Raw genomic sequence first — 17,200 nt, 5'->3', positions numbered from 1 at the left:
GGATGAGTTTTGTGGAGTTGGTGACTGATGGTTGGAGTTAGATGGTGAAACTTTTTTTTTATGTTACAATGAAGAAGGATGTATATTGTGGAGTTTATGTAACTTATTGTGGAACTTGTAATTTTTATGGATAAGACTCAATTTTATGTTTTTTTATGTTGTGTAGTGAATGAGATTTTAATCATCAATATTGAATGAGATTTTTGTGGAGTGAATGAGATTTTAATCATCAATATTAAGAGGCATTATTTGACAAGTACAATCATAAGAAAATTACATCAGGTAATGAAAACGAAGCCACTACTTGCATTAAGGTCTCCTTCACCTATGAAAGATGTTTGCTCAAAAGTTTACGCGAGATACCAAAGATACAAAAAAGTCAGGTTGTATAAATTAGATTGTTGCCACCCCAAAGTCTACATAAAACTTGCAAAAAGTGCTCTAAACATTACAGCAAATGACTTAATGATTACATGAGTCTCAGCAATGACTGACATATGCCATTTTTCCTCGGATACATAAAACTTACAATCACAATAAAAAACAACGACAAGAACAACGCTATCATGGTTCCCTTGTACTTCTTCTCTATGGCTTGTAATTGTAATTTGGCTTGTTCTTTCCTGACATGTTCATCATGTATCCTGTCGTTCCTTCGTTGAAGCTGTACTCCACAACTTGACTGGGTAATAAGGTATAAGATCATGATTCCTGGTTGGCAAAATATGCAAGTTCAGCAGCCTCTTCAAATGTCAAATATGGCACTGGTTCTGCTTGTGAGTATGTTAGGATCACATGTTAAAACACCGTCAACATCTTTCCACACCTGTAAAGGATCGAGACTTTTTTTATATTAAAAAAGAGATGCAACTTTATACACAAACAAATTCCATAATCAAATTTTGCATTTCCCAAGCATGTACATGCAGCTTTATTTTAACCTACACAGACAATAAAGTAACCTTATGCATTTCCCAATTCCACCCCACTCATCCCTTTAACATCTGAAGCTGTGGCCTTGTGGCCCCCATCACTTAGGCATATGCAAGTCTCATGGAATTTACGGTAACACGTATGAGTCTTTGAGAAAATGTGTCAAACACCTTCCCTGCATAGCATGTTATTTAATTACCTAATTCTTCCATTACATTTCATTGGTTCCCTTATTACAAACGATACACCCAGATTCACAACAAACGTCTACATTTCATCCCTTTCGATTTCAAGCAATAATCCACATTCCAAGCAATAACACACACACACACACCAAACCATTGCAAAATGTACCACCGAGCCCATCCTCCAATAGAATAATCCACCCATTTCAAGCAATAATCCACACCAAACCATTGCAAAATGTACAGAATTAAAAACCATGAAATGCTTATCTCAATCCAAACCGATGCTAAATAAATAAACATTCTATGAAATTAGAAAAAATCCAACGTACCACTCTTGGGGTGGCTGGTGTCGATGGGTATTGGATGAGAGATGAGGCGAGTTTTTCGGTGTGATTGGGAGAGACAGACGAGAAAGAGGGAGAGTTGAGCTTTTGAAACATACGTTTTCGATGAGAGAGAGAGAGAGAGACGAGCTTCGGTGCCCACTCTTGGGCTGGCTGGCATCGATGAGAGAGAGAGACGAGCAAGAGGATTTCTGAGACAGGCGAGTTGGAGGATTTGCGATGGGTATTTGATGAGTGAGAAGAGACGCGTTCTTCGGTGTGATTTGGAGAGAGACAATAGAGAAGAGATGAGCTTCTGTACTGGACATTTTCGAAGAGAGAGAGCTTGGGTGCAGTGGATATCATTCCTTCTGTAATGAGTGTGCTACGCGGCCTTGTTTTATTGGATGCTGTTCTCAGGACTACTTCAGATGTACCAACTAGAAGGTTTTCTCTTGATCCTATTGCACACTTGGAATGGGGAGAGGCGTGAGTGAGGGTATGTCAAAGTCTCTACCCAACTAAAAAACCGAACCAGGATCAAAATGTATCATCTAATTCATGTTGGATCAATGTGCAGGACAAAATTAGTATTTAAAAACATTGAGCAAAACTCTTAACAATCTTCAAATCTTGGTTTTTCTTTTGGTCTCACAGGCTAATCACTCAAGTTAAACGGAAAATACCAAAATAAATTCATCGCCATCATACGTGAGTTTTTTCTCTCTAGACAGACGATTTCTAGATCCATCCCTAGCATAGAGTTTGAAGACGTTGGTGGTGAATACATCAAAAGTAGCAGTTATAGCATAGTCCAAAGGATTCTAGCAGACAATATATACAAAAGAGTCCAGGTTTCCTGCTCATTATGTAGGCACCAAGGAGACCTCCTGGTGTTTGTAGGATTGCCTCAAAAGGCAAAGGAAAAGAGAACCTAAGGTCAAACCAGAGACCAAAGGACAACGGAGTGAATGCTCAAAATCTAACAGGGTAGGTGGGAAATCAAACAGAGAAAACTGACAAATTGAACAAGGATAAGGGTCTAGCAAGCCCTTCCAACTGTCATGATATTGAAGTAGGCAAAGGGACTTCTAAGGGAGATCCTAATCTGAGTTTGAACCCGGAGAAAGGTGATAACAATTAGGAGCAAGCAATCCAAGACAATGTTTGTGGTATAAAATGGGGTTTTAATTGTAATTAGGATAACGCTAGAAACCAAAACAGAGGAAGGGGAAATATGTACAAATTGAAAGGAGATGTTAAAAAGGGGAAAGGCATTTCTCTCCAAGTGATATCTCCAAAGCCATTTCCCAAGTAGTTCTCTATTAAACAATCTCAAGTTTTTTATCCCCAACCCACCACAATTAATCGGTTGACAAACCTTTTTTCCAACTAACCAAATGAAACTTTTTTTCTTCTCCTTTACCACCCCACAAAAAATTCTGATATAAACTCTCAATTCTTCTTTCTATCCTTGCCAGCAAGGAGAAAAGAGATATAAAATAAGTAGGAAGATTAGAAAGTACTTTTTATCAAAGTTATTAATCTTCCCCCTTCATACAAGTAAATCATTTTCCAACCAGCTAACCTCTTTTCAATTTTCTCTATCACCCAATCCCAATAGTAACTGATTTATGTGAAGCCCCAATCGAAGACCGAGATATCTCATAGGAAGCGAAGAAATTCTACAACCCAATATATTGGCCAGGTTTGAAATATTCTGAATGGAACCCATAGGAACTATTTCAGATTTGGATAAATTAACTCTTAACCCCGAGACAGCTTCAAAATACAGTAGAAGTGGTCTTAAAGCACGAAGATGATCAGAATTGCGCTCACTAAATTTCCAAAATTTCTCATTACTTCATCCTCAAACATCACTTAAACACAAAATACTTTTCTAATTCAAATTTTAAACTTTTCATCTAATCATTACTCAAACACAAAAATCAATACAACTTTTACAAACTTCAAAACAAAAATAATATTATAAAATATATTCAAACAACTTTTTAACTTTATGTATCCACTTTCACAAACTTCAATACAATACTTATTTTAAAAAATATTTTTATTCCACTTTTTCTCGCTCATTTCACAAAACCTAATCTCAAACAAATTCTCACACTTATCAAATATTTCCAAACCTTCCAAACAAAAACACTTCTTATCAAAAAATAAATAAATTTTTTTCTTATAAAAAAAATATTTCCAAACATTCTTGGTATCCAAACATGACCCGTTTTACAGAAATTCCAAACTTAGCAAGTGTCTTTACAAATGGGATTATCTCTAAATTTCGTCTTATGAGATTACTTTCAGTTTTTAAGACTTCATACGTTATGGTTTATGATTTCAATAATATGAGGCAATTTATTATGTGAAGTCTCGTACTGAGTAAGTCGCGAAAGTACATAACGTTCCTAATCCATGAGAAGGAGTGTTACAAGAACGTACTACACCACAGTATTTCAAGTCAAACGGCCACCATGTGGATGGCCAACCACCATATTTGGCCCTGCTCGTGCAAAAAGAAAATCAATTCTATTGCGATGAAGCCCCAACAATAGAGAAGCAGCTCAAAGCATCACAAACGGCTTCAGTCCAACTCTATTCAACCAAACCCCCTCATGTACGACAAAGCACAAGGGAGTGCAGTGGTAAAAGAAAGCAGCAAAGGAAAATTGGAGAGACAAAGGAGCACTCAAAACGACAACCTCAGAAGCGTCTGAAACGTTCATGAGGTTGAGAATAATTAGGACCTTGAGTGCAAGGATCCTTAAAGGGTCCCGGACTGTTAGTACAAGTTTTCCTATAACCTAGGTTGGAGAAACTTTCCTCCAACCCATCTATAAATATGGCAAATGTTCATTAAGCATGTGAGACACACATGATTTTCTAAAAGTCTAACTAAAAAAGACATCATGTGCCCGTTCATTAAAAAAGTATGATTTCATATGTTCAAGGGGCACGTGAGAATTTTTTAAATGGGTTGGGAGAAATTTCCTACAATCCAGTTTGGAGGAAAGCTCGGTCTGAGACTCTGAGTTGTTATATCTATAGGCGTGATATTTCAGCTGCATGGTTATCATGGAATGCCTGGACATGGAATTGTGGTTTAATTAGAAGCCTTTTAATATTTGAATAAGGAGATACTTCTCCATTGTTGGTTTAGTTTCATACAGAGTTTCAAACATTATCTTTATGCTAGTTTGTTATTTATAAGGAGTAGAAGTCTTAATTCTTGTGCTTTTCAGATTGGGGTTCTTCAATAAAATCAAGCAAAAAATAATGTTAAGCAATTCTTTGCTTTGGAAGGTTGACGAGTCCTCACCTTAAAATTCCTAAACCCAACCCATACCATCACTCGCATATTATAAAATCCTATAAATAGAGTCCCGTGCAAACTGTACATGCACCAATCTCTTCAAGCCTAGGCTTTGTTGTTTTTAGCTCTCTTTTTACCTTCAGCATGCCGTAGCCTCATCTCCCCCACCATGAGACACGGTAAGGCCACCATTGTCTCTTCCTTCCTCCTAGTCACAACCACTATCGTCCCTACATCACATCGTGATTAATTTTGTGTCGGAAATTTTATGAAGCAACACTACAGGGTAAGTACCTTGATCATAAATTAGGATTAACATACGTTAGCTAGTTATATGTATTATTATTAAAGCCCATTCTTTGAAAGCCGATATTTATGTACCACGCATGTCATGATATTTGCAAGCACGTTATTCATCATATTTCATTTCGCATATTATAGTTATGTATGTATTATGCATCTTATGTTGCATAAGATACGTAAGTTTTCATAAAATCAAGTGTAAGATAAGCTTAGAACAGTTAATCAAATGACCATTTAGATACATGGTACCAATATGATATATGGGTGGATGTGCAAGTCACGGAGCTAAGCTTGGTCCACTAGAATACTATTAGCAGCTCCCCTTGTGGGCGGGATGTGGGGCCAGTGCACAGCCTTGCACATAAGGTTAAGTGTGTGGACAAGTACGATAAGATAAGTCAGATATGCCAAGATAAATCATGCATGTCATAGCATAAGTATGGACAGTCATATTTTAAGTTCTCAGCATGAAATATTTTATGAAAAACCTTATGTATAAGCATTTTAACGTGATGATGGGTTTCTTACAGAGTCATCGACTAATTTTAGTTGCTTTATGTTTTTAAACCACCATAGGTCAGAATATTTATGAAGGTAGAGCTGCAGGACGGGACTTAGTCCAAGGAGGTGTGTAATGGCCTAGATCATGTACAAAGATTTTAAGTTATGATTTTTATGGCATGGACTTTGAGAAATTTTAATAAATACTTTTGCGCACTCTCATTTATAATTTCAATATTTTAATACAAAACGACTCCCTTGATTCTTAAAAAAACAAATATATTTTTAAGTCAGGTTCAGTAGTAGCACACCGGCTCCTGTGATTTTCTAAAAAAAAATGTCTTTCTTAATGTTGGGGAGCGGGGTGTTGCAGTTTTGCCAGAAACTCAGAAATGGCCTAGAATCCCTAGCCCTAGAAAATTCTTGCTAGCAGCAGCTCACCCCAAGAAGGCCTCTTGCCTGCCACCCCTTTAAAGGATCAATGTTTAGATAGAAATTGATATTATGATATATATGTGATTTAAATAGATGCTTGTTGATGTGATTGTTGATTGTTTGCACAAAACTAAGTGGTAAGCAACTATGATCATACCCTTCTAGCTAATTTTTTAAACAAAAATGCTCTTTTAGCGAAGCTATATGATATGTACATGTTTTGAAAGATATACTATGCATAGACTGTTCATTGGAAACCCATGTTACATGTAACCTATCATTATTTTTTATTTTTGGATAAGTAATAAGTAAATGTACCCTATCATTATTATATAACATGATGAATGCAATGGAATGAATTGTATGATTTTACTTGCCATCATATACTTATTGTATCATTATATATTAAAGGAATGAAAGATGGAAAAATGAAAGGAAAAGGAGAAAGGAAAAGGAAATTAGAATAAGGAAAGGATAAGATCAAGATTGGACAGAAAATGAATGAATGCATGAGATAAATGTTTTTCGAAAAGGGGCCATAACAATGATTATTTACGGTACAAGAGATAAAGGGTGGACTGTAATGCCTGGAATGGCTCACCAGCAGCGCACCTGGGTATGCCCATCACGGAGGAGGATCAACTTCTGGCCATTGGTGGATTAAAGGGAAAAAAAATGTATATGTAACTATATAAATGAACTAAAAGTGATTGAAAATGCTCTTTTATAACTTATAAAAAAAGGGCCTAGACTATTAGAACAGTTTTTTTTTTTTTTTTTTTTTTTTTACAGACTATTAGAACAGTTTTAATTTAGGTTTTAATATGTGATTTTCTGAATTAACACAAGACTTGAATTTTTTTTTTATATGCTACCTATAAATCTCTTTTATTTAATAAAGTTTGGTTGTTTTCGTTTTATGGAATCTTTTATAACCTGGCTTGTAAGAAAATTCTTTTAAAAGTAAGAAAATTCTGCCTCCCATCCCAACCGAATGTAACAGATTGGGTTTATCATAAAGTGAAAGAAATTCAAAAAATAGTGGGGCTTGAGTGTGATGGGTATGAGGAGCAGTTTATGGCGTTGTTTACAGCCATTGAAGCAGGGCACAAACAAAAGGATAAAGGAAAATCAAAAAAGCATCGGAAACTCCAAAGATTGACTTGGTCGATGAACATGGAGGGCAGTGCTAGTAGGGGTAGGGTAAAAGGGAAGGGGCAGAATGTTCCTCCATGAAACCAAAAATTGTGTCATGGAACGTTCGTGGGCTTAATGAGGGGGATAAGCGCCTGCGGATTAGAAATATGATTAGGGAATGGAAAGCGGATATTGTGTGTTTGTAAGAAACTAAATTGAAATGTATGGATAGAGAAATAGTGCGAAGTTTATGGAGTGGTGTACATGTTGATTGGGCTTATTTGGCCTCTAATGGAGCTTCAGGAGGAATTGTGGTTTTGTGGGATAGACGTGTGGTAGAAAGGGTGGAGGAATTTATTGGTAATTATATGGTGGCATGCTCGTTTCAGAGTATAGCCGATAACTATCGTTGGGCTTTTGCAGGTGTTTATGGTGCCAATTCAGATTCTGAAAAAAACTTGCTATGGGATGAACTTGCCGGGATTCACAGTGTGTGGGATCTCCCCTGGTGTATAGGGGGAGATTTCAATGTCGTGAGATTCCCAAGTGAAGCATCGGGAAGCAGAAGATTACGACCAGCAATGGAGGCTTTCTTAGAGTGCATTTTCGACTTGAATTTGGTAGACCTGCCTATAGCTGGGGGTACCGCTACCTGGTCGAATATTCAGTCCTGGTCCCGATTGGATCGTTTTCTCATTTCACCGGAATGGGAAAGTCATTTTCCGGAGGTTTGGTAGAAGTGGCTAGCCCGTATTGGCTCGGACCATTGGCCAATTATGATAGACTGTGGAGGTATTCGGAAGGGTCATCGGCCGTTTAAATTTGAGAATATGTGGCTAAAATCAGAAGGTTTCATGGATAGGGTTAAACAATGGTGGTCCTCCTATCAGTTTCAAGGAACCCCGAGTTTCATTTTTGTGGCAAAATTGAAAGCTCTTAAAAAGGATATTCAAACTTGGAACTTGGAATTGTTTGGCAATGTAAGGGAAACCAAAAAAGCAAAGCTGGCGGAACTTCAGGCGATTGAGAGACTTCAAGAGGTACAACACCTCACACAGACAGAAAAAGATAGAAAGCTTGAGCTGGGTGCAGAAATTGAAAAGTTGATCCTATTAGAGGAGGTGTTGTGGCGTCAAAAATCAAGAGCATTATGGTTGAGGGAAGGGGATCGGTGCACGGGCTTTTTCCACAGAATAGCAAACTCACATAGGAGAAATAACAACATTGAGATGTTGAAGGTGGATGGAATGGAGTGCAGAGATGAACAGGAAATCCACAATCATGTTGTGGGATATTATGAGAACTTGCTAAAGGAACAGGCGGGATGACGGCCTCCTCTGAATGGGCTGGATTTTAATACCATTGGTCTGAATGACGCAGCACATTTAGAAAGGGAATTTGAAGAGAGAGAGATCTATGAAGTTGTGAGGAAAATGGCTAAGGACAAGGCACCAGGACCGGATGGATTCTCTATGGGTTTCTTCCAAGACTGTTGGGGTGTTATTAAGGAAGATCTAATGAAAGTCTTCCAGGAGTTTTTCAGGGTGGGAAGATTCGAAAAAAGCCTTAATGCCACTTTCTTAGCTTTGATACCTAAGAAGGTGGGAGCGACGGAGATTAAGGATTTTAGGCCTATCAGTCTAGTGAGTGGGGTGTATAAGATAATATCCAAGGTACTTGCGAATAGACTAAGTGAGGTGATGGGTAAGATTGTTACTCAACCCCAAAATGCTTTTGTTAAAGGAAGACAGATCCTAGATGCAGTGCTAATTGCCAATGAATGCCTCGACAGTCGACTAAACGCCAGGAAAACAGGAATCATGTGCAAACTTGATATGGAGAAGGCGTATGATCATGTTAACTGGGATTTCCTTTTACACTTATTAAGGAGGTGTGGTTTTGGGGAGCGGTGGAAGGCCTGGATTTGTTGGTGTATTTCTTCGGCAAAATTTTCGGTACTATTGAACGGAACTTCAGTGGGATTTTTTCAGAGTTCACGTGGTTTGAGACAAGGGGATCCATTATCTCCTTTGCTGTTTGTCATGGTCATGGAGGCGCTAAGCAGGATGATATCGGCACTGGTGGTGAATGGTGTTATTGCAGGTTTCCCGATTGGAACCCCAAGCAGGGGCATCATTGATATTTCCCACTTATTATTTGCAGATGATACACTGATCATGTGTGAAGCTGAATATAGGCAGATTCAAGCACTAAAGGTTGTACTGTTCTGTTTTGAGGCTGTCTCTGGGTTGAAGGTGAATCTGGATAAATCAGAATTGGTGCCAATTGGGTCGGTTCCAAACACCCGGCTATTGGCACGAACGCTGGGTTGTAAGGTTGCTTCTCTTCCTATGACCTATCTGGGACTGCCTTTGGGGAGTGCTTCAAGGGCTACTTCTATATGGGATATGGTGTTTGAGAAAATTGAGCGGCGACTGGCAGGGTGGAAAAGAATGTACTTGTCTAAAGGTGGTAGGATCACCTTGATAAAAAGCACATTATCTAATCTACCTGCATATTTCTTATCTCTTTTTCCAATTCCAGCAAGTGTAGCAGTCCGTATTGAGAAGCTTCAACGAGATTTTCTGTGGGGAGGCTTGGGAGATGAGTTCAAGTTTCACTTGGTCAAGTGGAAACAGGTATGTAAGTCAATCCAGGGGGGAGGTTTGGGTGTTAGAAACCTAAGGGTGTTTAATCGGGCACTATTAGGCAAATGGTTATGGAGATACCCCAGAGAACCAGACGCCCTATGGAAAATGGTTATAGAAAAAAAGTATGGCGGCTTATGGGGAGAGTGGAGCACGAGAGAAGTAAAGGGGGCTCATGGAGTCGGGTTGTGGAAAAACATTGGAAGAGGCTGGGAGGTGTTTAACCGTTTTGTTAAGTTTCAGGTGGGTACAGGATCCAGGATTAAATTTTGGAGCGATGTGTGGTGTGATTGTCGGGCCTTAAAAGATGTGTATCCATCTCTCTTCCAACTGGCGAGTGCAAAGAATATTTCAGTGAAGGATGCTATGGAGGTGATGGAGGGACGAATTGTTTGGAATATTCATTTCGGTAGGGTGATACAGGATTGGGAGTGTGACGCCCCCAAATTCCGTTTGGGATCGGACGGACATTTGAAGCGTCGAGACATGCAACACAAGGTTACCTGTTCCCGTTCATGACATATAAGATGCAATAATCCTAACATGCATCTAACATTATGCAATATTCGCAGCGGATAATTTTTTTTCTTTAGCAATACTATGCACCAAACTGAAAATATCCCAATACTTAAAACATACTTCATAAATAAAGATACATTGAATAACTAAGATCACAGCACTATTCCAAAATAATTATGATCCAAAAGTACTGGAAATGCAACTCCATCGTACAAGTAGTAATTTAACTACTATATTAACATTAACGACGCACCGTCGTTCAATCGACTGTGTCTAGTTGGTCAGCTCCTAATCTTCCTTCAGGTCCTGTAACAAGATCTACCATTCGGGGGGAATGGTAGTTGGGACTACCACAGTGAGATTTGATTACAAATCTCAGCAAGTTAACAAAAAACTTCCATACAGACTAATGATGCATGTATGACAGTAAAAGCATAAATGCATAATCAAATTCATAAGTAATTAAGGCATAACTTAGCGTACAACATAGCATAATTGACATAGCTTAAATTGAATCATGAACTGAACTTGACTTGACATGAACTTGATCTGAAACTTGACTTAGCATGAACTTGCTCTGAAACTTGAATTAACATGAAAAATACATACTCCACAGTTGTTGTGGCCCCATGTATTCTACACAAACTAGACTTAACATTAAAAATACATACTCCACAATTGTTGTGGCCCCATGTATTCTACACAAACTTGACTTAACATGAAAAATACATACTCCACAGTTGTTGTGGCCCCATGTATTTTACGCATCACAATTGTAGTTAAATACATACTCCACAGTTGTTGTGGCCCCATGTATTCTACATATCATAATGTACTCAAGATGAAATGTGACTGGAATACGAAAGGACTGAAGTCCTGACGTAACATAACGTGACTTGAACATAACTTAGAATACATGACCAACTTGAGATAGAAACATTTCGTAACATGGCATAACATATAATAGATAACATATTTAACATGACATACTTGCAACAGTGAATATTACATGACTTGACTTGCATGTAATAGATGGCATACTTAGCATGACGTACTTATCATGTACAGTAATACATAACAGAATATATTATGTAACAGATAAAAATTGATGACAGAATAAATTCTGTATAATAGACAATTAAGTGATAACTTGGCATGGCATGATATATATGATAACACACATACATACACTGTAGTTCCTTTACTTAGCACACATACACAATAGACTGCTAGTAAGTTAAAAGCTAACTTACCTCGATCTTCGCGTTTCTTATAAAACTTCAAGTGCGATCACGAGGAACTATTATTAGTGATTCTAAAAGTTAGAACTAAATCATTAATAATTTGAAATATGAAAAATACTAACTTAAAGAGTAAAATTTTCATTTTACTCTCTACATGTGGAAAAATGACCGTTTTACCCATAACTTAAGGATTTTGCATACTAACTCCAAAAGTTTCCAAAATTTACATTCCTCATGTAAATTTTGTCCTAAACTTAAATATCAACTCAGAAAAATTTAAAACAAAACACAACTATGAAGAACACATTATGGTTGAAACATCCATAGGCCATTTCCCTTTATTTTTTGTTGCAATTCCTTCCAACTTCAAAACTCATGCTTAAACCAAAATTTTGCAACAAACATCTTCCAATCCTAAGTTCAAAACCATACTTAAAACATCCATTTAGAAAAAGCTAATAATCAACACCAAACTTTTTTGTAAAAAAAATTCAAGCACTTGAATCACAAGTTTTGACCTTAAATCAAAACATCTCCAAGAATTTCAAAAATCAAATCTTACTTCTAACATATTCATAATATCATCCTAACATCAACCATGCTTTAAATTATCAAACTAAAGTCAACAAAATCACAAAATAACATTTGGAGTTTTTGGTTTTACACTTAGTTCAAAAACAGAAACTTTTTCCTCAACTAGTTTTGATAAATCTCTTGATCTATGACTTATAAATATATGATCTTCAAACCAAACCATCACATGGTTTAAAAAGATGTCCTAAAACATATATAAGTTTCTAATTCAAGATCACATGGTTAGAAATTAATCAAAACATAAATTTAGCCAAGAATATCCACACTTTGGCTTATCTGAATATCTCTTTGCATAAAATTTCATATCTTTGAAACTAACATCAAATATCTTCAAAATAATAATATAACATGTATATAAGATGTTTAGGATCCTCCAATAAAATTATCAAAGTCATTAGAATAGGTTTAGACCACCAAAGAGTTAAACTTTCTCAAAACAGAAACTGTTTTTCCTCTTCCAGTTTCTAAGTTTCTAAATCTAAGAAAATCTTTCATCAAAACCTTTAATCATGCAAAACTCCTCAACCAATAGTCATATATACATGTTAACAATACTCCATAAAAATTTCGGACCAATATCTATCCATTAGCTTGGTCAAAAACTCCAAACTATAACATACTCTCCAGATTCACGCCTAGAATGACCTTTCTATGGTTAAAAATACTTTTGACCGACCAAATGACCATGGAATGATACGAAAAATACATCTACGGAAACTAGACTCAAAGAGGAACAACTTATATGAAGGAGACTTTATGATAAAACACTTACAAAAGCTTCGAAATGGGTGTGCAAAAGAACTCCTAAAAGCTGTCCGAGAGAGAGTGTTTGGTATTCTTTCAATGGAAAGCATAAATGAAGATAATTTCGTGGGGAGGGATGACTGGAGATATTTGTGGATAAGATATGGAAGAGATGAGGCTGGAGTGAGAGTTAAGTGTAGGACTCTCTTACCCGAAGTGAGAGTTAAGTGTAGGACTCTCTTACCAGAGTGAGAGTGGAGTGTAGGACTCTCTTACCTAATAATATCTACAAAAATCAACTCAAGATATTTTTACCCAATAATATTCATGAAAATTACCTCAAGATATTTCTTTTTATCCAATAATATCTACAGTTTAAAACAGACGTTTTGACCGAAAATATGAAAAAATGTTATTGCGCCATAAGACTTTAAATAACCCTCCGAGTCTAATGGCACAAACCATAATACATTTTGTCACTTCTAACTATTTCCAATAATCAAAAACACACTTCTGATACCATAGTAAATAATAACACTAACTATGTAGTTAGACAAAAACCTATATGATTAATGGATTCGTGAAAACTTATGGGGTTTTCACGAGGTTCTTAAAGTTAATAGAAATTTCACAATTGAATTTCTAGCGGGCTGTTACAGGGAGATGAGTAGCATTGCAGATTTTTACAGCTTTATATACTCCATAAATCTAGACAGCCAGCAAGAAGATGTCATGTGGTGGAAGCCAACAAGAAAAGGTGTTTTCTCGGTTAAATCTTTCTATAAGGTTTTCACCCCAGAGTCTACTTCTCTTTTCCCGTGGAGGAGGATATGGCGCCACAATGCACCTCCAAAAGCCTCATTTTTCGTCTGGACAGCAGTGTTGGGTAAGATTCTTACCACTGATAATCTAAGGAAAAGAAGGATTATCATTGCAGACTGGTGTTGTATGTGCAAAAGTGGAGGAGAGTCAGTCGATCATTTTCTATTACATTGTGGGGTAGCAAGGACTTTATGGAACGAGGTGTTTGCTCGCTCGGCAATGGTATGGGTGATGCCAAGAACGGTTGAGGCAGCATTGGCTAGTTGGCCAAGCATAAGAGGAAGGCGGCCGATTAAAGCTGTGTGGAAGATGATTCCGATTTGCATTGTGTGGAGTTTGTGGCGGGAGCACAATGAAAGGACTTTTGAAGACCAGGAAAGATCTATAGAGGAGCTTAAACTTTTATTTTTCAGAACTCTTTGTAGTTGGGCCATAGCTGTTGATTTTAATGGTATGGCCCTTCAGGACTTTCTAGCCTCTAATGCACCCACTTAGGTGGGGCATTAGAGTTGTAATTCAGGCGTCGCCATTCTTTGATTAATAAAATTACTTATTTATCAAAAAAAAGTGAGCAGCATTCCTAACCAGGGAGGGGGTATTACATAACATGTCGCAATAATCTATCAAAGAATAATGACGCTTATAGACAAGCAGGTTATTGTAGAAAAAAAAACAACAGTAAATTGGGTTCCTACAGTTTCATGTGCCCAATGATTGGCTAGCTAAAACTCAACCAAGAAATTCAACAAGCTGCAACACAAAACACGTGCACATTTCAAGTGAACATTTTTTTTTGTTGATAAGTTCATTTCAAGTGAACATTGTAACAGAAGAAATGGTATACAATTGATGTGCAACCAAAATAGAAAATATTGATGTTCCTTACCAATACCTTCTGGAATCTAATTCTGCAAAAAGTGGAGAACTATAGAGGCAACAAGCTTCATGCTTATAGGTTGGCTGCTAATTCATTTTCAGTTCCTGGCATTAGTTAGATGGTATGAAGCAAAACGCACTTATCAAAAGAATAAAGCAAAACGCAATTATCAAAAGAATGAAGCAAAACGCTAAAAGTAATAGCCTCAAAGAACATCCATAGCTACGGACTCCCAAAGAGTAGTTAACAACCTCAACAAATCAAAATGAGACTCCAAAGGGAGGCCTAAAGGTTGTGAAGGAGATTATTTCTAAAGATCATATATTTTCTCTGAGAAAATTCCTGTGCTAGCTATAGCTGTCCAAGAGTATCTGGGTGCCGGATTGCCCTGTGAACTTCTTTTTTAAAATCCAATGTAAAAAGTAATTCCTACGATGGATGAGTATTTTTGTATTAAAAACAAAAAGAAAATCACACAACTTATCATCAAAATCATTCCTATGGCCTCAAGTTTCTGTACAATTGAACAAGAAGTTCATCTGCACAGCAATCCAAGTTATTCCATGTTAAACACCAATAAATACTCATCAACTTACCTGCTACTCGTTAAATCTTTCCTACTCTTTTTCATGCTAAATCAGGGAAAACGAAATTTCATCCAAACTTACCTCTGCGGCGGACCAGCTTCAAGAGCAGCGTTTGTGAATTTTCCGCCACCACCTACTTCAAAACATTCAGGATCAGAGCCGAGCAATTCACTCGCCCTATAATTCGTTGGAGCTAAAGCCCGCGAATTCAGTTGATCCAATAGAATCAAATCAACCCACGTACTCCTATCCAGGACCGACGCCAAATAAATTAACTTCCCAACGTCCTCCGGAATCGCCCGCATTTCCCTGACGGCAATCCGCGCATCTCGGAAAGGCGTCGCGCACTTGTCTCTCGCGAACCCGACACACTTCTCCTTCGCCGCCACGAAACAACCCTCCATTTCTCGCTCCTCGCACCACTCTCGTTCTCTTAGATCCGTCGGTTTCCGGCCGATCATTGCACGCCACCAGGGGGGTTTGCATGAAGAGGTTCGAGGAAATGAGGAAGAACTCACTGAGGAAAGCTTCAGAAATGCCGAGGAAAGTCCGGAAACCCCGGCAATCGATTGCCCATCAGAGCACACCACCTCCACGCTGCGTATCGTAATAAAGTATTGAACTTTTAAACCTCGATCTTTTTACATAATTAGTGAACTTATGAACGTATTTTTCAAATTAAAATATATAAAGTAAAAGATTTTCCTCTAACCTTGATCCATACCTTCTTCACTCTTTCACTTTACTTTCTCTCTATGGAACAAATATTTGAACTCCATCATCATCTGCACGACTCTTCCTCCGACGATTAGTTACAAATAATTTGTGTTCTCGGAAGAAGAACGATTGTATGGAGAAAGAGGATCGATGATGAAGGTCACGTTGTTCTTTTGCCGCGTTAGGAAATGTTTGGAAAGTGAGTTAAAATAAAAATTAAAGAGTAGTGCTACAGGCAGGCATAATGCCGTCCCTGCCCGCGAACGCCACTGACGTGGTATTTATATATATATATATATATATATATAAATAATAAAATAAAATAAAATAAAGATGCAAATGAACCGATAAACGTTACCACTCAAGCAGAAAATGCATGCCCAGTTCAAGCGGAAGGGGAAAACACCGTGCCTCACCATTTCGTTCTCTTCCTCGGCGTAGTAGCTCTGGCGTGCACCAGTTGCAGCAACCCACGGCTTTGAACCTAATAAGTTTCTTTCAATTTGCCAATGGCAAAGGCTCATTATATTTTTCACAAGTTTTTATTTTGTGAAAAATGGAAAAAAAGGAAAAAGTTGCAAATGATTGCCCCACACAAAAAGGATTTTCCAATCAACCTTTTCACATTTGCTTTCCTCATCTGCTTCCCACTCACACACACACACAATCATAGAGTACTGACGTGTCTTCTGTCTTTCTCTCTGTCTCTACATTCTCTGTGTCAGTCTCTCCCTCTTTTTCTCCTCGGCTGAGCTGAGAGTAAGACAGCAGCGATCAAATCAAAAACGCTGCGTGTTCTTGAATGGATGGAAAAGAAGAGTCTCAAATGAAAAACGCTACATTTTGTGTTTTTAAAGAGGGGTTCGATCAGTTGAACAAAATTCAAACGTTCATCACTTAATTCAAATGGGGCGTTTTAGTCCACGTAGGAGACCGTCCGCGGGGAGGCCCCCCAGGCGTACATTTAGACTTTTTCAAAATTAAAAATAAAATAAAATATTATTAAAATATAATTTTTAATATTATTATTTAATTATTTATAAGAATTTAAAAAAATAATAATCATATTTTGTCCAACCACGAAATGCCGCTACAAGGCCCGAATAGTTTTACTAAAGATGATTGATGCAATTAGATAAGTTTCCATCTCCTTTGCAAGGGGATCTCATTTTAACTTGAGAAGTAGTTTCATTAATATGAACTCTCTCTCTTTCTTCTAAGATTATGATGAAGAAAGGATCATCACTAAATTGCAAAGCAATTTCTTTCAAAATATTAAGAAAAATGCTATGTTGCTCGT

At 37.4% G+C, this 17,200-nt stretch overlaps 1 protein-coding gene across 3 annotated transcripts; it reads right to left on the bottom strand.

The window, feature by feature from the left end:
* Positions 1-369: 369 nt before the first annotated feature.
* LOC122308143 lies at positions 370-16,166 on the bottom strand. 3 transcript variants are annotated; one of them, XR_006241937.1, is made up of 3 exons: positions 15,265-15,404; positions 14,606-14,700; positions 370-826 (listed from the first exon to the last, which is right to left on the bottom strand). XR_006241937.1 is itself a non-coding variant. In XM_043121332.1 (3 exons), the coding sequence occupies exons 2-3, from the start codon at positions 15,642-15,644 to the stop codon at positions 799-801; spliced, it is 408 nt and encodes a 135-aa protein (XP_042977266.1). In that variant the 5' UTR covers positions 15,645-15,780; positions 15,908-16,166; the 3' UTR covers positions 370-798. The 3 variants fall into 3 exon arrangements, 1 of the variants encoding a protein (XP_042977266.1); XM_043121332.1 differs by lacking the exon at positions 14,606-14,700 and adding an exon at positions 15,908-16,166 and having other exon boundaries at positions 15,265-15,780; XR_006241935.1 differs by lacking the exons at positions 14,606-14,700; positions 15,265-15,404 and adding an exon at positions 1,451-10,314.
* Between the last annotated feature and the right edge of the window lie 1,034 nt (positions 16,167-17,200).

Source organism: Carya illinoinensis, chromosome 1, assembly GCF_018687715.1.
Source record: "Carya illinoinensis cultivar Pawnee chromosome 1, C.illinoinensisPawnee_v1, whole genome shotgun sequence".
Classification (NCBI taxonomy): domain Eukaryota; kingdom Viridiplantae; phylum Streptophyta; class Magnoliopsida; order Fagales; family Juglandaceae; genus Carya; species Carya illinoinensis.
This window is presented reverse-complemented; position numbering and strand designations above follow the sequence as displayed.

What these genes read in the sequence shown, in the direction of transcription:
- LOC122308143 (XM_043121332.1), bottom strand. Translation starts at nt 15,644, where the DNA reads ATGATCGGCCGGAAACCGACGGATCTAAGAGAACGAGAGTGGTGCGAG. An exon ending in GAAGCTGGTCCGCCGCAGAG is followed by an intron (nt 827 to 15,264) that starts GTAAGTTTGGAT and finishes GATCCTTTACAG; the next exon opens with GTGTGGAAAGATGTTGACGG.